At 41.3% G+C, this 26695-nt stretch overlaps 1 protein-coding gene across 2 annotated transcripts in view; it reads left to right on the plus strand.

Moving 5' to 3' along the window:
* The window catches only part of C8H9orf3 (chromosome 8 C9orf3 homolog), a 420759-nt gene that overhangs the window by 103723 nt on the left and 290341 nt on the right, over positions 1-26695 (plus strand). For both annotated transcript variants that reach the window (XM_018052467.1, XM_018052468.1), the window contains exons 4-5: positions 10890-11043; positions 18299-18544. In XM_018052467.1, the coding sequence (XP_017907956.1) occupies positions 10890-11043; positions 18299-18544 (400 nt within the window). The remainder of the gene's footprint in view (positions 1-10889; positions 11044-18298; positions 18545-26695) is intronic.

Below are 26695 nucleotides of genomic sequence, written 5' to 3' on the forward strand. Positions count from 1 at the left end.
TTCATCCTGGGCAAAATGCTGCTCTCTGGCGTGCCCGATAGACCAGCTCCCTGACATTCTCTCTTGATTTTGTGTGGGAAATTCCAGGGGAAAGCCAAGACTTCAGGGTCCGGACCCGCCCCGCCATGTGCCATTGAAAACCAACTTTTCTTTCCTTTTGATGGCTCAAAATGAGCAATACTGCTATTTAGGCTGCTCCCACAGTATGAGACCAAGAATTACATATGAGGAAATGGTGAACTAAAAGACATTTAGAAATGGTTATGATTAAGTGTTTTCACAAAGAGAGAATGCGAAGTAGAGAGAGCTGCTTGTTTCTCGAACTGAGGAAACTTTATTCTGGGCCAGCATGCATCCGTGTGTTTCAAGGGGTCGGAGTACAGAGTGAACACATCTCTCCCCTTTAGAAAGCTGCTGCTGACTGAGGACTGTGTTCTGCGGTCACATCCCCCATGAGGTCCCACATAACACCCTGCACTTCCTAAACGTCAAGCTCATTCTTTTGTTTGTGACTTGCTTTTTGACTAGTTCTTGCTTGCCCTGCTAGTATTGCACTTACCGTATTTGACAGACAGGGAAGTCATCGTGATTTCTTTTGGATAATCATCATTCCAACAGGCCTGTGTCTTGTTGCTGTGAATTTTTGTCTTAGGCTTGCCATTCATGAATTTTCTCATGTAAGTACTAAAGCACACTCGTGACCCTCTGGCACAGAATGATTTTGTGACCAGTTTGCCCATCCACCTTGTATTTAAGTTTAAGGAGAACTAGGTTATCCACACAGGTCAGCGTGCGGGTGAGACCTAGCATAACAAGCCTCTGAAACGTATTCCTTTAGGTAGTCCATTAGCCACGAGGGAAAACCTCAGAACCAGTGGCGGTGCTTGCGTTCTGGGTTCAGTAGGTGTCGCTCTTCTACCTGGTTCACGGGAATGATCTTGAAGGTCATTCTCTCCTGGATCTCCTGTGCCACAGGCGGTACCATGTTGCCAGGAAAGGAAACCTGAAGCCTTGCCGGGTGGCATCAGTGCCTGAGAAGCGGGTGGCATGATCTGGCGTGTGGCCTTGGTCAGGCAGTGCTGGTTGCATACCAGCCCAGGGCGTCTTACTGTCTCCTTTGTTCTGGTGCCAGTTCCCGCCCTTGAGCAAGAGCGGAAAAGGACTAACGAAAGACAGTCACGCCATGGGTATTCAGGAGGGTGGCACTAGCTCATAAAACCAGAACGGGTAGACTCAGCATCTCAAGAGTAGTGAGAGGAAAACAAGCTGGGGTTTGCCGAAAGCCTCCAGAGAAAGAAGCCAAAAGAGGAAGCACAACCAAAACTGGGAGCTTTACCTACTCTGTTATGTATCCATTGTATTTATTATAGTAAATATATAAAAATATGTAATAGAAACTTTAAATATAGTGTATCTATGTATACTTATAAGTTCACACTCGTATATTATGTGTTCCTATACATACCATCAAGCGTTTTAAATTTGTAATACAAAGGAGTGACACATAGAGTCGTTCCAGCAGGAAGTTCTGAAATTAAGAATAGTGGGTAAAGAAACAGGCTGGAGGTAGGAAAGAAGCACGCGCTACAGAAGAATTGAGTAAAGAAATATGGCATGTAAATAAAAGCATGTATCAATTTGATGTTTCCAAATGCTTCATGCTGTTTGTCTAACTTAAAGTGGAAAAGTTTAAAACATAAAGGAAAAGCTTTTAATAGGGAGAATTTAAGTGCCTGTTTTAATTTTCAGTGAAACGATAGCTCTTTAAGAACAAGTAATTTGGTGAATGCATAACTCTGCAAACATAAATCATCAGCCTTTGCCTCTGTGGAAGCAGAGTGTTTGTGTGTGGTGTGGCTGTGGCTTTAGTGTTTGTTGAGTGAGTATATCCAGGACTCCTAAGAATAGTACACTGATGTTCCATAGATTTTGTATTTTATTTACTATTAGTAGGCATGATTGATGTGTAGAAATAACTACAGTATCTTGATTTTTTTTCCTGAATTTTTTTTCTTTTTGTAAGGACAGTTTCTTCAAATAATTAGCAAAGTATTTTACAGGTTTAGCGTAAAAAAGTTCTCTCTCCTCCTGTGAACGAAATACTCCAGCATGTTCTTCCTTTTTTCCTCCCCACTTTTCTTACCCTAAAAGAATCTTCAAAACCATTCATAGGACAGGTTTTTAGAATAGTATATGAAGGAAATAATTGAGGTAATTTCCAGTTATAATTTTCAAAGCTTACAATTTGAAAAATTACCCATCTCAAATTCTTATCATAAGAAAGTCGTCTTTAAGGAAAATTTCAGTCCTGAATTGAAGATGAAAATGTTTACTTGTATCTTGTGGCTGCTGCTAGCACAATTCTAAGAACAGTATCTGATATATCTGGCTTACTAGTGAGACAGTTAAAGGATAAGGATTTTAGATGGCATAGCGGCTTGCAAGAACTTTTCGAGGAGGCCCAGGAGGGAGGTGTGCCGGGTGGCTGCTCAAGCCTGCACAGTTAGCGTGCACCACTTCCTCTGGGCTCCTTCCTATGGGCCCCCTCCCTGGGCGTCTTACTAATGAATCCCGTCCTGGCCGTGAAATCATCCAGTGGTGTGATGGGCTTCTGGCCTCTGCAGAGGAAAAACTCTGGGTGAATTCAAGTACAGCATGTTCTCTTTGTTTTGCAGCTGGTGTAGTGAGAGAGTCTAGGGCAAGTGGATTGAATCAAAAAGGAAAATGAAGGCATTCACTGTCTATTTCATCGAGGATGGCTCATTTCAAGTAAACACCATTTAAATAGTCTCCAAATGGCCCATTCTATATGAAGTCATACAGGATGCCCCCTTTGGGCTGTCATTCTCCTTTAAATGGATCGCTTTGTGTGCAGTGTTTTAATGCCATTCAACCTTAAACCCCGTCTGTGGGCCTCATCAGGCCACAGGCTTCAGTGCACATGTGGCAGCCATACCTTCGACATTCGTGGTCTCTGCCGCCAGAAAGTCAGCCCAAGCAACAGGGGGAGGCAGCTGTAAAGACGACAGCAGTTAACATTTTTTCAGCACTTACTATGCACCAGTTACTATGCCTAGAGATTTCTCTGTGTGTTACCTAACTTAATCCTCACGTAATGCTGTGAGGTACAGACTATGATTATTCCTTTGTTACAGATGAGGAAACTGATGCATGGAGAGATTAAGCAACGTGCCCAAACTGGTGTGGATCAGAGAATTGAAACTTTGCAATCAGATTCCAGAGCTAGAACTCAGTCTGTGGACATTTTTAAGAGAAATAAACTCTTGTCAATTCTCTTTCCAAGGCAGGCTTATCCCAAACAATAGATAATCCAGAAATTATTTCTCTTTGTCTTTGGAATGCATGCTCTGCTTTCTGGAGCAGTATTCCCCTTGTTATTTGCATTTTTTTTTTCTTTGCAGTATGGTTTGAAAGTGAGGTCAGGTATTTCCCCAGCAGCTACCTCCCCGTGGCAGTGGGTGGTCGTCATGCAAGACTGGACTCAGTGGAATAATCCATGAGCAGACAACCCAGGAGACAGTTTTCTACCAAATGAGGCTCCAAGACCTGCCCTCATAGTAATGAGCTAGTGAGAGCCTCCCCCTGAACCCTACTGAAGCATTCTGTTGTCACAGCACCAGCTCCAGATTTCCTCAGGGTTGTGCAAGAAGCCCATGATTGGACCTTTGGGAAGATTCTGAGAAGAGTCCAACTAGGATCTTTTTGAGAAGTGGGTTCCTGGCCAGTTCTTATGTGGCCCAGACTAGTTATCTGCCCCTGTTTGATGGTATCTTGGTAGCCTAGAAAACTTTTTTGCTTTAAAAGCCTGAAATGTAAAACAGTTTCTTCCATATGAACTCCACTAAGTAGAGGAATCTAAAAATAATAATAATAACAAGTTTTGAGGTCTGTATAGGAGACAGTCATCTTGAACATTTAAAATATGGGTTTGGGAGATGTTTCCAACACATTTCCCCCTCGAGTCCTTTTCTTTCTGTTACTTAACTTCCCAGAAGACTGTGGAGAGACCATGCTAGACCGAAAACACTTTCACTGGACTTGACTTAGGTCCTGTTATCAATTTCACTACCTCGCTCCCAAACCCTAGCTCATCTTAAGGTTTCTGACTTTTTTAAACTGCTAATCTCATTCCAGCCGTCTGCCACCCCCCTTTGTGGCCTCCTGTGCCCTCCCGACATCACCGAGAGGGTACAGACATCCTCCTGAAGATGCTGGGACGTGATGCAACTGGGCAGTCTGTATGGATTCTCCATGGCCCTTTGCAGGCGTCTCACAGATACGCTCCCTCCGTTAGCAGTGTTCTCTCTGAAAGCAGCTTCAGTTTCTGCTGTTTCCACGTCTCATCTTGTCCATGTACTAAATGGACGGTACAGGAACCAGAAGGACAGCAAAAAAGCAGTTGAAAAGTTCCATGCGGAACATAGGGAGAAAGCCTATTGTGTATAGTATTTCATTCTTGCCCCTCGAGGCTTCATTGAGATATAATTGACATGTAACATTATGTAAGTTTAAGATGATCCATGTGATGGTTTGATATATGTATATATTGCAAAATGATGATTATATAAGGTCGTATGGTTATATAGTGTGTGTACGTGTGGTGAGGACTTTTAAGATTTACTCTCTGAAGCAATTTTCAGATGTACAATATTGTTAACGATGGTCACCATGCTGTACCTTACATCCTCAGAGCTTACTTATAACTAGAGGCTTGCACCCTTTGAGCACCTTCACCCTTTCTCCCTCCTACCTGTCCTCTGCCCACTACCACTAGCAGCCTTCTATTTCTACTTCTATTAATTTTTTTTTCTGTTAGATTCCACATGTAAGAGAGATCATACAGTATTTCTCTTTTCCTGTCTGACTTATTTCACTTAGCATAATGCCGTCAAGGTATATCCATGTTGTTGCAAATGGCAGGATTTTTTTTTTTTAATGAATGAATAATATTCTGTATGTGTGTGTGTGTATCACATTTTCTCTATCCATGTATCTACCATTTGGGGCTTAGGTTGTTTCCCTATCTTGGCTATTGGCTATTCTGAATAATTCTGTAATGAACATGGGGTGCAGATATCTTTGAGACAGTGATTTCATTTCCTCCAGGTATATACCCAGAGGTAACATTGCTGGATCATGAGGAATTCTATTTTTTTAAAAAGTTTTTAGGAACCTCCATAATGTTTTCGATAGTGGCCACACCATTTTATATTCGCCTCAACATTGCACAAGGGTTCCTTTTTCTCCCCATCTTCGCCAGCACTTATCTCTTGGCTTTGTGGAAACAGTTATTCTAATAGGGGAGGTGATGCCTCACTGTGGTTTTGATTTGCATTTACCTGATGATTGCTGATGCTGAGCACCTTTCTGTCTACTTCTTGGCCGTTTGAGTTACTTCTTTGGAAAAATGTCTATTTAGGTCTTTTACCCATTTTAAAAGTAGGGGTTAGATGCCTTCTTGCTATTGTGTCGCATGAGTTCCTTGCGTAGTTTAGATATTAACTCCTTATCAGATGTGTGGTTTACAAATACTTTCTCTCATTCAGTAGATTTCCCTTTCATTCCACTGCTGATTTCTTTTGCTATGTAGAATATTTTTAGCTTGATGTAGTTCCCCCTATTTCTTTTTGCTTTTGGTCTTATATCAAAAAATCATTACCAATGTTTTTTTCTTAAAGGATTTCTTAGTAGAATAATGCCTACTCCTTATTGTGAAATTGCCTCTTCTGAGTTATATTTTTTCATTTTAATAGTATCTCAGAACCAAAAATGTTGTTCTTTTTCTGATAAGATTCTCTTTTAATTGACCAATTGTGTTATTAAAAGAAATTTTTTTAATACACGTATTTAAAGAGTCAAATAGTTCAGTTGGGCTTATTATACTCCCTTTCCAAAATAGCAGTCCTCAGTACTTCCAGCATATTTTTCTGACTTCAAAAAGTATCTTCTTTTTTATTTGATTATTTGATACATATGTTCATAATATTCAGTAAGATGCTGACTGTTCAGCGTTGGTTTTCACACTGTGGCAGATAAGGATTTGGTACTCTCCTGCAGGCTCTACCCTCTCCATCACACACATGCCTCCTTCCCAAAACTTTATCTTCACAATATAATTAATATCATAACTTTGATTAGATCAATGTTCATCACATATTGTTATATCTATGTTTGTTAGTGCAACTTTGATTATTTTATTATTTCTGTATTACATGCTAGTTTTTCATGAATTAATAATAGCCTTATTATCTGTTCTCTTTTGCTTAGTTTTCTACATTATTTGCCAACCCCAAGATTCTTTAAAAAGTTGTTTAAATCTTTACAGATGCTCAGATACATCAGATTTTCTCTCAGTTCCGTCTTCCTGAAGCAGTCTCTCCTGGGGCCATATACTCTGCCCTGCAGGGCACGTTATACTCTCTACTGGGTGCACAGCTGGTTCCTGGGAATGCCTTTCTCCATTATTCTACAGGTTCCCTTTGTGTCTCTCGTATGTTGGATCATCTATGCTCCTCTTACTGGTTTACTACCTCCTTCTGAAGCATAATTTACGTGCTCTTGTAGATTCCAGAAAACAGAATGTGTGGGAGGCAATTTTTTAAAAAAAAACTTTACGTGTCTGAAAATGTCCCTATTGTAAGTGATTTTTGTTTTCTCTCTCTTTGGGGAAGCTTGTAAGATCTTGCCTTTATCCTCAGGGTTCTAAATTTCATAATGATGTATCATAATGTAGGTGGACTTGTACCAGGTGTTCTGGATATTGTGTGCCCTTTCAGTCTGAAAACTCATGGTCCCTGAAATTAGGGGAAATTTTCTCAAAGTTTTTAACTGACAGTTTTCTTCCTTCTATTTTCTCTGATGTCTTTTTCTGGAGCTTCTGTTACTTGGATATTAGATTGTCTCTTTTATTTCTGAGGAGATTTCAGCTTTACATTCCATCTCACTCCTATTATTGGGTTTTTCTTTCCTTCTCTCATGTTTTTTCAATTCTCTACTGCAATAAATTCTCTGAACTTTCATTATGTATCTGTTTGGTGTGTTTTGAAGTTCTTTCTTAGCATGTTCACTGTCCTCCAAGTTGCTTGCTTCTTTTTGGTTTTATCTCTCTGTTTTGCATTAGGGGCTTTCTAAAGATGCTTGAAGGTCCTTGATTTGTCTGTAGGCATTTGGGGGTAGGGGACTAAAATGTGATTGGAGCACTGAGTGAGTGCATAGGCCTTGTCATCTGTAAGTTTCATCATAGACAAATCATAGGAAACCTCCAATTTCAGTATCCTTGGTTGTCTCTCTTGGGCTTGTCAGGTTTCTTCATTTTCCTGCCTGGAGGTAAAAACTTGGTTGTCAAATAAGGGGAAATGACTGGTGGTAATGGTCAAGAATCTGCCTGCCAAAGCAGGAAATGCAAGAGACACAGGTTCGATCCCTGAGTCAGCAAGATCCTCTGGAGTAGGAAATTGCAACCCACTCCAGTATTCTTGCCTGGAAAATTCCATGGACAGAGGAGCTTGGTGGGCTACAGTCCATGGGGCTGCAGAGAGTAAGACGCGACTGAGTTACTAAGCACAGCACACACCTAAGGCTGGTGGTCTCAGCATCTGATATACATTTGTTCATTTAATCCCATTCATTTGCTTCAACTATGCCATTCTACCTTCAGAGACCCTCTCTTTTATTCTCTGGAAAGTAAACCTCCAGTTATTTGCTAGTATGTATTGGCGGGGGGTGGGGGGTGGGGAGACAGGTGGCCCAGGTGTGAGGAGCAAGGGTGGCCACCCAGGGATCTGAGCCCTTCTGAGTCATCAGACCCATCCTGCTTAGTTTAGCATCTCTACTCACAGCCTTTTGGGAGGATCTGGGGGATAAAATGAGGTGAATCTTGTCTTTCTCCCAGCTGACTTAGGATTCAGAGCTGCCATGTCATTTTCCTCTTTTACCACCTGCATTCTGCCTTCCAGTATTTTGTGGGTAATTGTCTCCTATTTTATTCTCCTTATTCTTTTTGGTTTATGCCTTAAAAAAAAAAATCCTTTTACTGTCCTTTAATTGGATTTTAGGAGAAAGCAACCTAGTTCCACTACCCATTTTTTAAATAAGGATTATATGTTTTTATGCTATCGAGTTGTGTGAGTTCCTTATATATTTTGGATATTAACTCTTTATCAGATATGTATTCAATCTTCCATTTTTACTTGCAAGCCTCACTGTTGCTGTTTATTTACTGAACCTCTCCGCCGACCAAGGAGCTGAAGTTTTTGAAAGAAAGGTTCAACAGCCCATGTTCAACAACACTCCAAAATAGGTTTCAGAGATAGAATGACCAGACCACAGCCCTGTGATCCAGAGAGGATTGTTATTCGAAATTTCTCTTTTAAACCTAGGATATTCAAAATCTAGGATATTTCACTCTTTTCCCATACCTTCTTTCCTCTTCTCATATCTCCTCCTCCCCACCCGCCAACTTATGCCAGCTCTCATTGTGTTGTCCAGTCCAAATTGAAGTTCTTCAGTGGAGCAACTGTGGGGGAGGCGTCAGGTTGCAGAGAATGAGGCAGGTATGGGAAAGCAGGAGAATTAGGGATGAAGACTCAGAGCAGCATGTCATGTCGGATCCATGTCAGGCTTTGGTCACGCCTGCTGGGACTGTCTCTACCTTCCTCTTAGTGGCCTGGGATCACGGCAGCCATTCTTTTTTACAGCTGTGGTTTTTCTTCAAGCCCAGGAGAAGCTATGCATATCATCAGATTGTCTCCAGCATCACTGGATTTGGTTCTCTTTAAAGAGGAGCCTGCCTGCAGCTTCTTAGTCAGCTGTGGAGAAAGTGATCTCAAGAGTAGCCACTCTTTGCAGAACCAGTATCAAACTTACAAGCAAGTTTGAGACAATGGCTGCCTCTGTAAAGGGTTTCCAGCAGCATGCCCTTCTGTATTCCTTCTTAAGGTATCTCCTCTATTGATTTCCAAACTTGATAGCATATCTTGTTTATTCAAACTTGAGATATGTTCATTTTGTCCTAAGTTGAAGTTTTTGTTTCCTATTTAAAATTTTGATTTTTATCAGAAATGTACTTCTTTCTATCTAAACTGTCAGTTTCAGAGGGTAATAAATAATGACCCCTCCAATCTTCCAAAGTTCAGATTCAGTTCAGTTCAATTCAGTCGCTCAGTTGTGTCCGACTCTTTGTGACCCCATAAAGCTCAGCACACCAGGCCTCCCTGTCCATCACCAACTCTCAGAGTTCACCCAAACTCTTGTGCATCGAGTCGGTGATGCCATCCAGCCATCTCATCCTCTGTCGTCCCCTTCTCCTCTTGCCCCCAATCCCTCCCAGCATCAGGGTCTTTTCCAGTGAGTCAGTTCTTCGCATGAGGTGGCCAAAGTATTGGAGTTTCAGCCTCAGCATCAGCCCTTCTAATGAGCACCCAGAACTGGTCTCCCTTAGGATGGACTGGTTGGATCTCCTTGCAGTCCAAGAGTCTTCTCCAACACCACAGTTAAAAAACATCAATTCTTTGGCGCTCAGCTTTCTTCACAGTCCAACTCTCACATCCATACATGACCACTGGAAAAACCATAGCCTTGACTAGACAGACCTTTGTTGGCAAAGTAATATCAGATTAGTTGAGATTTTAAAAATCCAAGTACATGGAGAGCAAAATCCAACTTTTATTACTGATTTTTACTGATAAAGCACTTTGAAAAATGTCATTAAAAGTCTGCTGGTCAATGTAGGCCTGTTAATATTTCGACTCTGAATTTGACTTTATCCACCAATTGACCAAACTGGATGACAACAGGCCATTCTATGAGTGTTTAACCCTCAGCAACTTAAAATAAGAAAGAGAAGATTAGCTCCTCAGAAGGAGTTAGCAAGGGGCCGAAAGAGAGGTTGGGAGTGTTACTATAGCGGTGGCTCCCACTATGGAAACATGAAGAGTGAAGCGCTGTGTTCCATAATGTGAGATTCCCTAAAGATAACCCCACTAATTTATAACACATGCTCAGGAAAAAAACACTACGTTAAGTCAGGTTGAATGAGATTTTTTGAGATTTCAGTAACATTAAAATCATTTCCTCATCTTACAAGAAAAAAAGAAGCATAATGTTATAAGTTATCAATCATTGTTCCTTTGGTAAGAACCTTCTCTATGGTTTGGACTAAGTGGAGGGGGTACACTTTTGGCTGTGGTAGGGATCTCCAGCTACAAATTCCAACCCTGTTACAAACTAGCTGGGAGTCCTTGGCTCGCCTGAACCTCCCAAGCTCTGTTTTTCTTGTGCTTCATGAGGAAAGGGGACTACCCCAATATATTAACAGATAAAAAGGATGAGAGACAAGACCTGAACTTCCATAAATAAGTAGTTTCAGGGTTGGTGCTAAAACCGATATACTTTCCTGCCTAGTCTTTCTTTTTCTTTTTTGCTATATCCATTTTAGAGTGACCTGAATTGAATTTAGACAAAGTAGTTTGGAAGCACAGAAATGGTCATTTATTCATTCATTCAACATAGCATCTTCTTTTTTATGCCAAGTACTGTGCTGGCAATATGGATAAGATATGTTCTTAACTCCTTAGTAGCATACAACCTCTGTCCTTATGTGTTTGTAGCTATTAGTGACCGCCTCAACCCTTTATTTATAGCCTCACTAGAAGGGCTTCAAACTGATCCATGGAAGAGATCCAAATCTTCTTGGCTATGCTGAATCTATCATCTCTCTATTGCTGAGACCTAGAATAATGCCCCACCTCCAAGAATTAGCTCATCTCAACTTAGCACACAAGCTCTTCAAGTGCCTAAAGAGAAAAAATACAGAGTAAAGTCCAGGACCATGCATTGGCCTCATTATGTTTTTCTCTTTCTCTTTGTAGGCTACTCAAGTTGGCATTACTATGTCACCATGCCAATGCCAGCTTCCACCTTCACGATTGCAGTGGGATCCTGGACAGAAATGAAGCCGGAGATCTGCTCATCAAATGATCTGGCAACAGAGAGATCCTTCTCACCTTCTGAAGCTGACTTCAGGTTTGTACTTGGGAACTTGCTGAAAAACAAACACTTGAGGGACCAGTATGATGCATTTATTCCAAGCACTGGGAATGTGAGTCATTCCTGCTGAGAAACTAAACCAAAATATGATTAATCAAAGCAGGAAAAACCCTACTGGGAGCAAAAGAGAGTTGAGAGGCAGAAATGTGGGCATAGTGTTTATGCAGAAAGAAAGAGATATATATATGAGATCCTCTGGATAGTCAGGTGAAATATTTTTATGTGTTTCATTAAGTCAACAGAATCGTCAGATTCAATACTTTATCTCCTTCTACGTCTAACTTTGGTTTTCGGTACTTATTTTTTCAAAAGCACAACTGAATGGAAAGAAATCTGATGGATTACTTTGTGGGCCACTTCTCTGTTTTGATTCCTTGCCTGTTATCAGCCATGCGCTTGTGGGGGCTGCCCTCCCTCAGTGGGGAGAGTCAGCCTCCTTGGAGCTCAGGACACAAGGAAGCTGTCAGAAGGCTATGAGAGGTTATGAGAATCTTGCTAGGTCAGGGCTCTGTTAATTTCAGTAGCAATTTCTTCTTTTTCAGGATGGATCAGAGAAAATCAAAGCTTTTAAAAATTAGTGTGGGCCTTTGGATATTCACTTGTAGCCTCCTCCCTGGGCTTTCAGCTATATCTAGTTTTCAGAGCCAAAAGGAAGGAGAATGCACATAAGAGGCACAGAAGTGTGCTTGCTCGTTGTACATTGTTGCATCATGCTTTGTTCCAGGGTGACCTTGACACCCACCTCAGTTTAATCTTTTTTTCCTATTGACACGAATTCACTAAGTCAGTACCTTTCAGCAAAGAGCAATGATACAGATGCTCATTTCATCCTTGAAAACCAACTAAGATATGCTCTTAGTGAAATTCCTCTTGTTTGGGTTTTATTTTGCTATGTTACTTTCATTCTTACCACAGGGACAGTAGTAGTTGGTACCCTTAGGAGATAAAGCCACTGAGGCCTCTATTAACATAGGCATGTCTTATTGTCCACATTTGCTTTTTTGGAGGAAGGGAAGAAATTTCTACTTCCTGCTCAGTAACTTGTCTGTCAGGACTGTCTGTCCTGAGGATCCTAGATTGTTTATTGGGTTTTATGTATGTACTCTTGAGGGAAGAACATTGTGAATGGAAATGACATGTCTTATTCTCACATGGGAACATTTAATCGCCTGTGCTGCCCTCTGGTCCTCTCTTCCTCTGTTACTGAGATCACAGAGTAGGCCTTACTCTGCAGTTTCATGAAGCCCAGATTTCTGAGCGAGGAGGACAGGTGCCCTGGAGAATTACTTGGATTTACAGCACACTTGGTATGACTGACAAATAACCTTTTTTTCCATTAAGCACTGAAACATCGGGGTTATTTGTTACTGCAGCATATCTTAGCCTATCCTGAACTGATACAGAAGCTACTGGGTGTTGCAGTCAGAGAAGGTCTTGATCTAAATGTCATCTCAGTTAGTCCTGAGGATAAGCCTGTTAGATTGATAGGCTTTATTATCTCCTTTCTTCACATAAAGATACAGAAGCTTCAGACAGCAACTTCATGTCCATATCCCTATTGAGTTACAACACATGGATTCACATCTCAGCTTGACCCCCTAGAGAGGTGATTCAGAGCCTTGCCTGGGGACTTTTAAAGGCTACATGTAACATCCACACCTCACCTGGAGTCTGATCTACCTTCCCACTGTTATTGATTGGAATCTGTCATGTTAGAACAGAAAACAGAAGTTGAAAGCATTGCCTTTGAAGCTGAAGGAGCCATTTCTATTGGTTATGTCTCTTTGGGCAGGCCATACGTCCCTTCTCTGTAGAAGAAAGTCTTTGTTCAGGGTTCTCAGATTCTTTGTGGTGAAGAAGCGCTGTGCTCTTCATCTACACCCTCAGGGCTCATTGACTCTTAGGGGAGGTGTGCATCAGGAAATGTGTGCCTTAGGAAACAAGGAGAAAGCAAAGATAGAACTTTGTTACTTTGTCCTTCTAGCCATATTCCCAGAGACACACAGGAGGAGAGTGGGCAGCGGTCATTGCAGAAGTAGCTGCAATGGCTTTTCACTCTTCTTGCATCTATAGTTGTGATGGGAGCAGGATATGGACAGACCAAGTGGAGATTCTGGAAAGAGGTGATATCTGAAATTCCTCCTGGGGTTTAGGGGAAGGGGTAATTTTGATTCCTCTTTTGTCGTCCTGTGTTTAGAACCAATTGAGAAACAGACAGAAGGAAAGCAAAATAAAGCTTTTATTGTTGACAGAAGCTGGACTGAGGGGGTGCTCGGGTGCATAGTCTCAGTGGACATTCTAATACTTCATTTCCAAATTGGACAAATTTACGCACCCACCCAGTTACCCACCCAGGTGGACCTCTGCCAGCCTCCACAAGACAGATGCACACAGATTGCCTAACAGCCAAAAAGTAACCACTCTGTGGGCAAGCAGATGGAAAAAGAGAAAGCCCAAAGAGGCACGCCAACCCCATCAGCTGTGGAGAGAGGTCAGGGTTGCCACTCTGGGGAAGCACGTCCTTGTATGGAAACACAGGCCCGTGGAATGGAGTCCCTCCCACACTCCCTCTGTGTCCGACATGCTATGACTAAGTTTTCCCTCCATTTATCACTGTGCCTGTCCATCAGAAATGTACTGCTGATAAAATAATAGCTTTCATTTGCTTAATCCTTCCCTGGCTGTGTGCTCCATGTGTGCTGTCTTTAGTCATCAAAGGGTGGCTTTGTGTTTTTATCCATTAAATCTTTGGCTCCATGCTAAGTTTGCCAGCAAAGGTGCTCTAAAGTGCCAACTACAGTGGTGTTTTTGGTTATATTCACATCTGGTCCCCTTGCCTCCCTCAGCATCTCTGCCCCGCCCCCCGCCCCACCCTACCCTTTCTATTTCAAACCTTCCCAAGACCACCAGTTCAACTCATGTAAATGTAACTTTTACAGGGGCTTTATACACCATAGGCTTGCATTTGCCTGAAGTTTCATCTGTGTCTCAGAAACTTAGCCAAAGTATTGGTCACTGAACTTTTGATCACTGTTCATGTGGCCTAAATTATGTGAGGAATGTTCCCTCTTCCAGCTCCAGCTCCATGCATGCTCTAGCCCATTCTAGGTGAGCAAATGCGTTAGTTAAAAGGCACTTAGGTAAACTTCTGAAAATTTATCAATTTTATTTGGCTGAAGTATAACCTTCTCCAGCCCAGGGGAATTTTTGTTATGTTTAACCTCTCAAGGCCTTTGTTAAAATATTGTCTTCACTTGGGGGCCATTCAGTTTAAGCACAACATGGAAACTTGAATAAAGTCCAGAGGACTCAACAAAAATGATTAAACGCAAGGAAGGCAGGCAACACGAAGAAGAAAAGGCATTGAGGTTGTTCATCCTAGAGAAGGGACAACTTGGTACAGGAAGAGGTCTTCTTTAGAGCTGCAAAGGTGATGAAAATTCCCTTGTGGATGTTAGAGGATAAACCCTGTTTCTATCTCTCTGAGAGTCTAGAAAAGAAGGAATTACATATATATATATAGGGTTTTCCTAGTAGCTCAGACGGTAAAGAATCTGCCTGCAATGCAGGAGATCTGGGTTCGATTCCTGGGTCAGGAAGATCTCCTGGAGAAGGAAATGGCAACCTCTCCAGTATCCTTGCCTGAAAAATTCCATGGACAGAGGAGCCTGGCGGGCTACACTTCATGGGGTCACAAAAGAGTCAGACACGACTGAGCAGCTCACACACACACACACACATATAATATGTATAATATATAATATATTTATAATATGTACATTATAAACATATATAAGTCATAGGAAAAATGCCAGTTTCCATTACATCCTTCACTGTGAGCAAAACTTTTCATATCTTCCTGGCTTGGTTTGATTTCTCCAGCCCTTGCTCTCTCAAGATATTCCGGCTTTCTGTCTCTTACTGTACACATCTCAGTTTTCTCTGCAGTGCACTAAATACCCTGAGAAAAAGCATCCAGCTTCCAAACACTCCTACATCGCAGTTTACATTAACATCACTGTCGACAATTCACTGGGGGCTGGTGGTGGCATTTTGAACACTTGTGATTTTTATGGTAAGCGAGCATCTAAGCTGTTTGCTAAAATATGTTAATAAATTGTGTAACCTATGTCACTGTAACTTTCAGAATTAAAAATTTTTTTTTCTCCCAAGAAAACTGTAAGCTCCTCAAAGGTAGGGTTGGAAATTTATTCATGTGTGTACATAGCAGCATCCTTTGAGGTGCCTTGAATAGAGCAAAGATACTGGAAATATTTACTAAGTTGTCAGGTTGAACTGAGAAAGGGGCTTGTGAGCAGTAAAGGATATGCTTTCCAGGGGAGACTTTTCTAGCAATCCCTTTGAACCTGTGGCAGGAAAACATTTGTGTCAAGTGGTTCTAGTACAGCACCTTCTTGAAATAAGAGATTGGGCTAAAGAAGAGCTTCCTGACAGTTTTCGCCTTTGTGATTATGAGTAAAACATGGTCATTCTTACTCTTTGGAAAGACCTCTTATAAAATAACTTTAGCCTAGCAATTGTGTGAGAGGGAACCAGTGATTAGCTTCCCATCATTTACCAGTCTAACATATATTTCACCAGTTCTTCCCGCTCCTGGCAACATTAATGGGCACTAGTACTATCAATACAAGGAAGAGTAGGAAGCCCGAGAACCACAGACCAACTGAACTCAGCTTTGAGAAAAATCCAGGATCCTAATTTACTCAAGAAGAATCATGAAGTATGTGAAGCAGGAGGGTCAGCAGAGAGGAGCTTATGATGACTCAGTGTGATGAAAAGAGTAGTTCTTACCCTTCAGGATGTTGTGTGCATTAGTTGGGATAATGCATATAAACTGTTCAGAACAGTGCTTGGCACCTAGTGAATGTTCAGTAGCAGCTGCAGTAGGACTTATTATTGCTTATTATTCTTACTTAGTATTATAGATTATTTATTAACTAACCATCAGGCATTATTAATAATATGTACTATTAAAATATTTACTCTGATACAAGTCTGGACACAATGAACTGGTATTTGCAAATGCTTGATTTGTTGGTGATATTGAGAATGTATTGGAGCAGGCACATACACAGAGACTAATAACTGAAGGTTAGTGTGAAAGGAAGATATGGCATCTTGGGTTAATATTGCTTCTGTGGGAGACTATTCATGACCTTATAAAAGTACAATATTACTTCACCATTTCAGGAACGTGGCTGATGCGTGAAAGGGGCTCCTTTGGTGGGTTGTCATGGAATTGCAGTGCCAGAAGAAATCTTAGAAACTGTTTTCGATATTCTGTTTGCTTTTAATTAAAGCATAATTAACATACAACAAAGTGCACAGATTCTACGTGTTTGGCCTGATGAGCTTTTGACGATTGTATGTGCCCTAAACCAGACAGAGAACTTCTATCAACCCCGAGTTCCCTCACATCCCCTTCCAATCAACTCCTCCCCTCCCCCAGCAGCCACTTGTGTGAGAGAGTGTTAGAGATTAGGAAAAAGAGGCCCCAGACACTGAGCTGCCTGACTCAGGTCAGTTAGCCAGCCTGAGACCAGCCTCTGAAGCCTCGGTCTCCTGAGCCGCCCCCGCCCCTCAGCAGGAACACATGTGTGGCTCCCCTGATGCCGTTTCCATTTTTATTGGGAGTCTTATGGTCTCACTTAGTTTGATTATAGCTAGATTGCCTTAAAGTCCTGCACATTCTCTCAGGCTTTGATTATGAAAAACAGTGGTAATTCACACAACTGGAATGACCTTCATTACCTTGGCTAGTGTCATTCCTGTCCAGAGAAAATTTAACTCACCCCTTTTATCTTTTTAACAAAGTAGCTTTTTGGGGTGTACCTTTGGCTACCCCAGACTATTCTCTAACTGTTGATTGAATTGATGTACCGACACTGTATTTGTTATTAGGTGGACAATTGCAGCCTTTTCAGTTAGATGTTTGCCAGAAGGCATTTCTACTCACTCTCTCTGTAACGCAAGGTTATTAATCCAGAGACTTTGACTAATGTTCAATGACAGTAATGAAGTTCTTCCTGTCACTTTATCCTCTCAGAAGTTTTTATGGGTCTCCACCCACTTCTCTTACCCTAACCTGTGGTAAAATGTCATTGGTGCAGGAAGCTGTGTTCTGTGTCCCAGGCTGGCGGAAGGTGAGGCTTATCTCCACGGCGATGTGGATCTTCTTGGGTAATGCTAGCCTCGGATTGGTGAACGGCACTTTAAGCACGTGGAAAGGCGTTATTGGTGTAGTCTTCATATTGGGATGTGCCAGCATTTTAAGGTGTTTCAATATTCATTGTGAAGAAGTACCTATAGTTAGAATTATAATTTGCAGTTTCAAATTAGAGGGACTTCCCATTCTGTTTGAAGAAAGGCTGTGTTAGCAGGTGAAAAGATAGTTTCCTTTGATGTTGGGTCTTTGGGTAGATATGTTCTCTTGAGGCCTCTGAGTCAGGTTCTAGGAATTCTTTTCCGGCTCCACCTTTGCTGCAGTGGTCAGATGGTGTGGGCTGGGCTCTGATCTGTTTCCTTAAAAGGTTGATTCAGTTAAATTTGTATTGAAAGTGGATTGGGGAAATTGTTGTATCAAAGTGCTCCTGTATTCCTTAACAGCAAAACTTGTGAGGGCCTTCATAAAGAACAGTTATTGTAGGTTACTTTTCAGTGAAATGGATTATATTCTTTTGAAAAGCTTGAAACGGCGTTGTGATTTGTTTCACAGGGTCCATCACCGAGTCTACATCTTTTATTCTAGGACTTTTCAGAGTATGTGGGATCTTTAACCTGGTTGCACTGTTCCCTCCTTTCTAAGCTGCAAATTATTCTGAACGGGAGAAGATTTTTCCCATAGTGACATTTGACAAGCATGTTTCTAAGGATAGGAATTGCTTTTTTATTTTACTAGGGGATTGTTTTGTTGTTTTGAATCTTAGAGATTCTCCCTGTTTATTCTAAAACAAGATTTTACTACTTCCACTTAGCTTAGATTGCAGATAATCAATTCAGCACTTTGATAAGTGTTTTGATCTGTAATTTTTTCACCACTCTGTAGAAATAAACAAGACAAGAACTCAAATGAACTGTTTTGCTTAAGAGTCCATTAGAACCACTGTCTCCTGGAAGTTGTCTATGTCTGTGTAAGTACCTCATCTCCATGGAAAGAGGAATAAACCTAATTTACCATAAAATGTATCTATTTATCTCGTGTTGCTCCCAGGTATGTTGGTGTTTGTGGTCACATGGAATACCCCTGCCGCTTCCAGAATGCTTCTGCCACCACCCAGAAGATCATTCCTCATCGGGTCTTTGCTCCAGCGTGCCTGAAGAGGGTCTGCCAGGAGACCCTTCTGCCGCTAATCCCTCCTTGCCTCTCTGCAGCACACTCTGTCCTGGGAACACACCCATTCTCCAGGCTGGATATTCTCATTGTCCCTGCCAACTTTTCAAGTCTAGGGATGGCCAGGTATGTTATTCTGTTGTGGTGCCTGGAGAACATGCTTCGGAATTTTTTTTTTTTCTTCTAAATTTTGGCCCGAGTGGCATGCAGGATCTTAGTTCTCAGACCAGGGATTGAACCCACACCCCCCGCAGTGGAAGCACAGTCTTAACTGCTGGACCACCAGGGAGATTCCTGGAAATTCTTTGACTATTTCTTGCTTTCTCTGAGCTGTCAGAGCAGTCATTTGATAGATTGGAAGGGCCATCTCATTGCTGCCTTGAGGGACAGTGTGTGTACACTCCACCATGCATGAGCCTTTGCATGTCATGGGCTCAATTCCGTTGCCTTGAAAATAACAACTCACATTGTTGCTGTGATTGAGAACACATTGTGCTCCCAGAGTGGCGTATGTTGGATCGTGGCTAATCAGTGGCTAGTTAGCTTAGGCGGTAAGAGCGTAATGCTAATGAGCCCAAGGTCATAGCTCTAGGCAGAGTCAACACAACTTGGTTCTAGGGCACAGGCTGCCGCATAATCCTGTCCAGCTGTCTCATCCATTCTCACCACTGGTCACAAGGGCAACGACTTGAGAGCCCCTGTGTCAGAGAGACTGTGGATGGATCAGTGTAAATCTATCACCACTGCTAGAAAAACAGCTCAGAGCAGATGGCTTACTAGGGGAGGTTCAGGGGGGTCACTTGTCTTGCTACTATTTTTTAATATAATAAATATACTGTATTATCCTTATTGTCATCCCAATTTAGTTCATATGGAAAATCAAGACCTGCAAGTTGAACCTTTCCCTGTGTGTAATTTATGCCTAAAATCCATTCATTAATGCTGTTGTTCATTCAGTCATAGGGAGCTGTGTTTCACTCAGCATTTTACTTGGTTATGTACTCAGGCTTTTCTTGGTTATATTTCTGTTTGAAAATCTTAATCATTAACAAGCGAATATGCTTGACTAAGGATGGGAAAAATAAGCTCATCAAAACATGTGACTTTAAGTTTTTCCCTATTAGTCAAGGAAATTCCTGCTGCCAATTAATTTCCATGCTTTTGAACAGCTGTCATTTGTGGTGTTTTCCCTGAAAGCTGCACACATTCTTAGTAAAACCCATGAGTAGAGAAGTACTGACCAGAGCATTTGCCTTTGATCTGTGCTACACACGTACACTTTTAAAAAGCTAGCTGGCTAGTCTTAATCCTTGAGGAGGTCTGAGAAGGTCATTTAGACTGATTTTTATCCTGTATTCATGAAGATAATGGGAATGTAAAAACTAGGATAATTATGTATATTTGGTTATGTGCCTCATGTAATTGTCTCAGCTGTCTATATATAGAATTTGTCTTAACAAGGGGGCTTCCTTGGTCCCTTTGAAGAGTCTGCTGGACTTAATTTGAGTGGAATTATTGGCAAAGGAAGGGTTGTTCATTAAATGTTTCTTATTTGTACACAGTTTTGAGGGACTGCATTTATTTGGAAGTTTTTAGCACTTTATGAGAGTTGCAGTTTTTCAGGGCATGTTTGCTAACAGTTCCAAGTTCTGACCTGAGGGAACTAGAGGCCAAGTAGTTTTCATACAGAGAAACTTATTTTCTACAACCCCTTCCTGACATCAGTCTGCCAAAACCAGAATTTGTTGACCTGTAGGCCAATCTATAAAGCTTTTCTTTTTAAGTTTGCCTGCCCAGGCAGGTAGGCTGTGTGTTTGCTGCTTTTTGCAGTATTAAATTGATTTAAACATGCTTAAATCTGTTTCTGTAAAGTAATAAGCCTAAGTATCCTATGGCCAAATGGTACTGGGTACAAATGTCAAAAGCTGTGATGGTGATAATAACTGAGTAGGAACAAGACTGCTTTTATGCTCAAAAACAGGAGAACCGTACATTTAAAAACTTGTGGTTGGTTGTCAAATATCATTTTTTTCCTTCTTTTTAGACTGTGGAAATAGTCTGCCCTGGTCTAGATGTTTTCCTGGGCTTAGTTACCACTCCCTGTATTTGAACAGTGGAGGGGGGATTGTGGTGTCTTACACTGCCGGTTGGGGGTGGGGAGACACTGTTTTTCCTAACTCTGACCTAAATTGATTCCACTTGCTTGGCTTGACTCTCTTGGGATCCCAACACCTTGAGCCACATGTGACTGAGTAGGGTTTATGACTCAGCTGGCTCCTGGGGCCCCATTGCCTTATTTATGGTCAAGGCTTTGCTTGGGGCTGTGTAAAACAAACTGGAACAAAAATGACAGTCTTGCAGGTCAATTCTGTACCCTAAATAGGAGTAGAGAAATCTCAAGTCTAGTAGGAGCCATTCAAAAAGACATCTCCACTGAAATTTGCCATTGTTCTATTAGTTGTAATACACTGGAGATAAAAGGAATTTCTTGGTAAATTAAATGGTTCTTTCCTGAGTCCACATTTTATAAACATGTATGCAAGATCATAAATTCCATACCTCTGGACTTCTTTAGTGACTTGGTCTTAATCTTAATGAATAACATTTTATACTAATTTCGTATTCTTTTTTGCTGGATGACTTTAAACAGTCCCATATGAACTAAAATGAATAAATTATTAATAGCCATTTTAAAGACTGTTTAAAACTTTTGGATGATACCCATAATGATTTCACTGTATTTTATATATTACATATCATAAATTGCATGAATAAATTTTCCTCTCTGAGTCTGTTTTTGAGCCTGATTTTGGTATTTCAGTATGGATAAAAAAACACATTTGTATAATTTAAATGTACAACAATGACAAGTCAGTTTATAAGGAAGTAAATAATACACAACATTTGAGAATTTGGAGTGCTTTTCAAACATAGCAGTAAAACTAGAACATTTATCAGTACTGCACTTCGTGATTTTTATTACTGTTTAATATAATAGGACCTGTAACATAGTAACTCCTCCCCCTTTTCTGAATCACTGTTCCAGAGGAGATACTCCGGTTTTGAGAAAAATGACTAGTTTGCCTTTAAGACACTATTGACAGTCTTATTCCCATTCTTTGCTCGTTTAGGCAGTGTGGGCTTGCTGTTTTTGTTTCATTTTACTTTTGCTTTCCTATGAAGGCTGAATCTGCCATATAAGGAGCCCTGGAGTGCACCTTTCTTGGGTTGAGTAATATGGTGTCTACGTGAAGATAAGAATGCATTGTAAATGAGTCTCTAATGTACAGAACAACTCTCTTCTTGTTGGTATAATTAGCATTCTGCCATTTTCATTGTGCCTTGTGTTTTTTCAAATGTCTCAGCTGGGTATTGACTCGTAAGCCTAATTTCCTAGGAATTGAGAAACACATGAAAGGAACTCGTCATCCTGCTTACACTCTTTGCTATAATAATAATAATGTTAATGGAATAATATCCTGGAATCAGATTTATGACAGTTGCCTCAAAATTAACACCTCTGTCTTACCTCTGTGTATGTTTGTAATAAATGCTTAGCTTCACCGTTTGTCTTTCAGCAGTTCACAATTACATGTCACAGGTTGTAATTAGGTTGGCAGAACTACCTTGCTGACATCCAAATACGTTCTTTTTTTTTCCCCTCCTCTGTTTGGTTTTGAAGGATCTTCTGCTTATCATTTCAGAGTGGTTTTGTGTTTAGAGCATCACATGAAAGAGCCATCTCCTAGAGGCTGTACTTCCCCACTCCACCACTCACATGCAGACCATTCACCCCCGGTTTCTCTTGAAATATTGAAGAAAAAAAAAGGAAGCAGAGTGATTGATGATAGGTGACAAATTCTGCTTTGACCTTTTCCCCACTGGTTCTGTACCAGATAGTCTTGTTCATGACTTTATTTGCTTGTTTATTCATTTATTCATTCTTAAAGTTCTATGAAGCACATACTGTGTGCCAGGGAGGATTTAAGATGCTGAGTCTACCGGCATGAAAAAGGTTGATGAGATCTCCATCATCATGGGAGTTGCATTCTAGTCAGGGGAGAAAATAGTATGCATAAAAACAAATAATTAAGATGTGTACTGTGCAAGAGGAAGGGGACATATGTATACCTCTGGCTGATTCGTGTTGATGTTTGGCAGAAACAAACACAATTCTGTAAAGTGATTATCCTTCAATTAAAAAACAAATACATTAAAAAGATTTTTTTTAAGTTGAAAGAAATTGAAGACAATACAAATAAATGAAAACACATTTTTTTTAAGTTGTGTATTATGAAGAAAATAAATCCAAGTACGTGATAGAATAACTGGGAACCAGAAGCATTGTTAGAGTGAGGAGGCAGAAGCTTCTTTAAAGAGGAAAACTGAAGAATGCTAAGGAGCCAGCCGTGTGATAATCTGGTGGAAAAGCAACTCAGACTGAGGAAGGTTCAAGTCCGAAGGCCCCATGCTGGGACGTTGTAGTGGGCTGGAGGAGCAGAAAGAAGGCCAGTGTGGCTAGCATGGCTTCCCTTAGACATACTTTGGGCCCCAGGAAATGCCAGAGTCCGGAAGGGCTTCGGTCACCTGAGCCACCTGCAACCCACGTGAGGAAAGTGAGGAAGAGCCACTAAGAAAGGGCAGAGCTTGAGCAGAGATCGCTGGTTCCAGGCAGTCCTGTATACAGGGAGAGAGTTACCAGGGAGGCCACATCTTTTCTGGGGACCAGTGGTGCTATGGTGGCTCATGACCAACCGCTTGGAACCAGACTTGGTTTAGTACCTGCTGTTCTTGAGCAGAATTCTCTGCAGAGAAGGCATCAGAGCACTCGGAGCCCAGACTGGCAACTCGCCCCAGCGGCTGCTTGCTGATTCCTTGCAAGCTCTATTTTGATGAAACAGGTTACAGGGAGGGAGGCACTATTTATATGTTTTCTCAGCCTAATTTTTAAGGTTTTCAAAGACTGGACAAAAATAGGACTGATAAGTAAAGAGCACAGAGAAATAATGATCAATTACTGAAATATCCTCAGTGCACTTCACAGTAGAGAAAAATGATAAAGCCCCCTATTACACGTGGCTTATTCTTAAAAGATTTGATTGCGCAATAAAAGGCTTCTGAATGCTTGTACTAGTTCCTGACTGTTGCATACCCAATTTTCTTAAGTACCTCAATTTGCGAATAAACGGTGTGCACATACATGCCCAAGAATGAATGTAACCAGCTCTCCCTCCACCCCCTCCTCCTGGGGTTAGACAGGGTGTTGTCCTGTTTATTCTTATCTCCCAGCCAATGTGTAATAGAAGAAGCAAAACATAACGTGCTGGTACAAAGGGCCTGTTGTTTTCAGCCTTCTAATTGTGGTCCTTTCTATTGGGGAAGGAAGCAGTCATAAATTTTTGTCATTATCTTAAGTAGCAAGGTTTCACAGTTTGGGGAATTTTTCTTTACTTGTTCTTTGTTAGCTTCCAGTTGAATTTTTGAATCCCCTAAACTAAAAACTGCCATACTTTTAAACGACTCTCTGATAAATTTCAGGGACTTGTGACCCTTGATTTCAAGGCCAGGATGCAACTGAAGTGATTCTTTCCATGGGGAACCAGATTTCAAGCCCTAAATTAGCGTACCTTTTGGCTCACCAAGGTTTCCAGCTCATCTGCTCTCTCTGATATGCTGTGGATTTCGGGGTCTATGTGTGGGTTTTAATTCTTTGTTATTGTCATCATTTGTTTCCCAGACTTTAATAAATTCTTAAACTTCTTTCTACATGGATTGTTTTAAAAAATATTTTGAAGGAGCACTTCTTTCCCCCATTTCCCTGTATAACTCTTCTGCTTTTATAAACAAGTGGGTGTGAATGATAGAAAGCAGCTCATACCTTCCTTTCTTCCTATAAAGTTTTAATCCTTTGTTTACTGGCACCCCTGCCGTTCACTGGAGCAATGAACAGAGTGTATCGTGGGTAGCAAGGTCCACAGGTCTACACAAGGGGGGCTCAGTCCCCCTCAAATGCTTTCCCTTCGTCGCTTTCTTTATTTCTCCACTTTGTTTTCTATTTCTACTTTTCTTCTTCCTTTTTTCTGTTTTTAATTAATTTATTTTTAAGTGGAGGATAATTGCTTTACAGTGTTGTGTTGGTTTCTGCTGTACAACACGAAGCAGCCATACACGTGTATACACATGTCCCCTGGGAGGTGGGATGAGATTCTATTTTTCCTCTTGAGAAAATTGTTTGACTTTATTTCACTCCTACCTTACGGAGAAGGGCTTTCCCCTTCTAATGCGTTCTGTTTCTTTCATTTTTCTTTCTTGAAATAGAAATGGGTATTCATAAGACATTGTTCTTCTGGGACTCTGGAAGCCCTTGACTGTGATTATCTGGTTAGTTTTGACGTAATCAGTTTGTAGTGAAAGAGGCAGGAGGGAGAAGGTGTACGTACGCTCCATTCTTTACAGCGCAGGTACAGGACCGTATATGATGTCCTCTAGTCACTTAGAGCTGGAAAATCAGAGACAGAGGTAACAGGGCCTTACCCTGGGATGGCTCTCAGAGCCTGGGGCTCAGACTGAGGCAAGACTCATCAGTAACCCCCTCTCTCTCTCTCTCTCTCTCTCTCTATATATATATATATATATATGTATATATATATATATATACTTATAAATATAGATATTTGCTTCAAGGTCCCCCTATAGAATCACAGTGTCTTGGAGTCTACTTGAAAATCAGCATTCACTATGGGCTTGTTTTGAGGCAGCCTTAGAATCTGGGTACAAGGCAAATTCCTGGATCACGTGCGTGTGTTGGGGCCAGATTCTCTCTAGAGAGAAACAATAGGCAGAGCGAGCTCACAGCTTTTGGCTTAGCCAGAATCTTCTTCTTGCCATCAAACAGCTGTGCTGCTTGTCAGATCCAGAAGCAGCATTTTATCATCATTATGCCACGATTCCTCACCCTCTGAAAGATTATGCTTAAGTGTTTTGTTTTCTTTGAACTGTCCTCCACACGCATAGACTGACAGTCTTACCTCTGAGAGCACCGCGGGGGTCATCCTTCAAGAGAAGTTGTCAGGCCTTTGAAAGGCCTTCCTGAAGCAATCACCCCTCTACCTACATTTGTAATCTTTTCTCTCTATTGATGTCATCATAGGCCCCTAATCTCTTCCAGCCCTTGAGCCTGAAATGGCCAGTCAAGCCCAGCTTTTCCATTTTTCCATTGCAAAGAAAAGGCTCGTACTTTTTTTTTCCCCTCCCTTTGGTTATTTCTCTACAGAAGCATCATTACTGAATAGAACATACACTCCTTGGGTGAAAAAGAAGCATGGGATTGAATGTGCAAAGTTGTCTGAGTTGGAATATTCCCAGTCTTGTGTGTTCTCGCTCCTGAAGCCACTCCATGGGGTGGGCACACGCTCCCAGTCTCTGGACTGTGTTGGGCATGTGCTTTGGCATGGAGTGGTGTATGTGTTTCTCTTAAGGCTACACTCCTTTGGAGGAAAGCACCAACTTGGGAAACAGTTCTCAAGCAAAGCGCAGTATATGAAGAGTCCTGCTCAAAGGAACATTGCCTATGTCATACTACAGCCATTGTGCAGCTGGAACCCACCATGTCCAAGCCCTGTAGGCCTGTTTGCATAAAGCAGGTGAGAGATTTCCTTGTCACTTTACTCCCCATTAAAATGTAATTGGAAGAATATCCCAGCTACTTTTTCTTCAAAAGAAGCAGTAACTTTAAAAGGCCAAAGATGTGAGGAAGCTCACCTTTAAAAATGCATTACTTTAAAAAAAAAAAAACTGATTACTTTGTGGGATTTGTGAGTACATTGCAAAAATCCACCCTGATTTAACCCCAGAGTGGAGCTCGAAGTAGCTTGAAGTAGAAATGTTTTATTTCTTGGTTAACTAACTGTGCTATTTATAGAGGTGACTCCTCAGAAAGTCTAGACATTGTTCCGGAAAGACGGAATACCAAATCTGCCCTTCATGTTCCCAGTCAGTGTGCTGAAAATGACCACTTTCCCTCTTTACCATCAAATGGAAACGTTGGAATTCCATTTCAAGATAGTGTGAGTGATACTTGGGCTCCCCGGCCAAAACTTAGGTTGGCCAAGGAGCTGGGGGTGCTCTTGTGAGCCTGGAGACCCACTACCAGGCCTTTGTTTCTTAGAGGCCAGCCTGCTGAGATATGGGGACTGTGGTTGGCAGACCCTCGTGTTCGAGTTGGGCTTCCCTGGTAGCTCAGCTGGTAAAGAATCCGCCTGCAATGCAGGAGACCCC

Source organism: Capra hircus, chromosome 8 (assembly GCF_001704415.2).
Source record: "Capra hircus breed San Clemente chromosome 8, ASM170441v1, whole genome shotgun sequence".
Lineage (NCBI taxonomy): Eukaryota > Metazoa > Chordata > Mammalia > Artiodactyla > Bovidae > Capra > Capra hircus.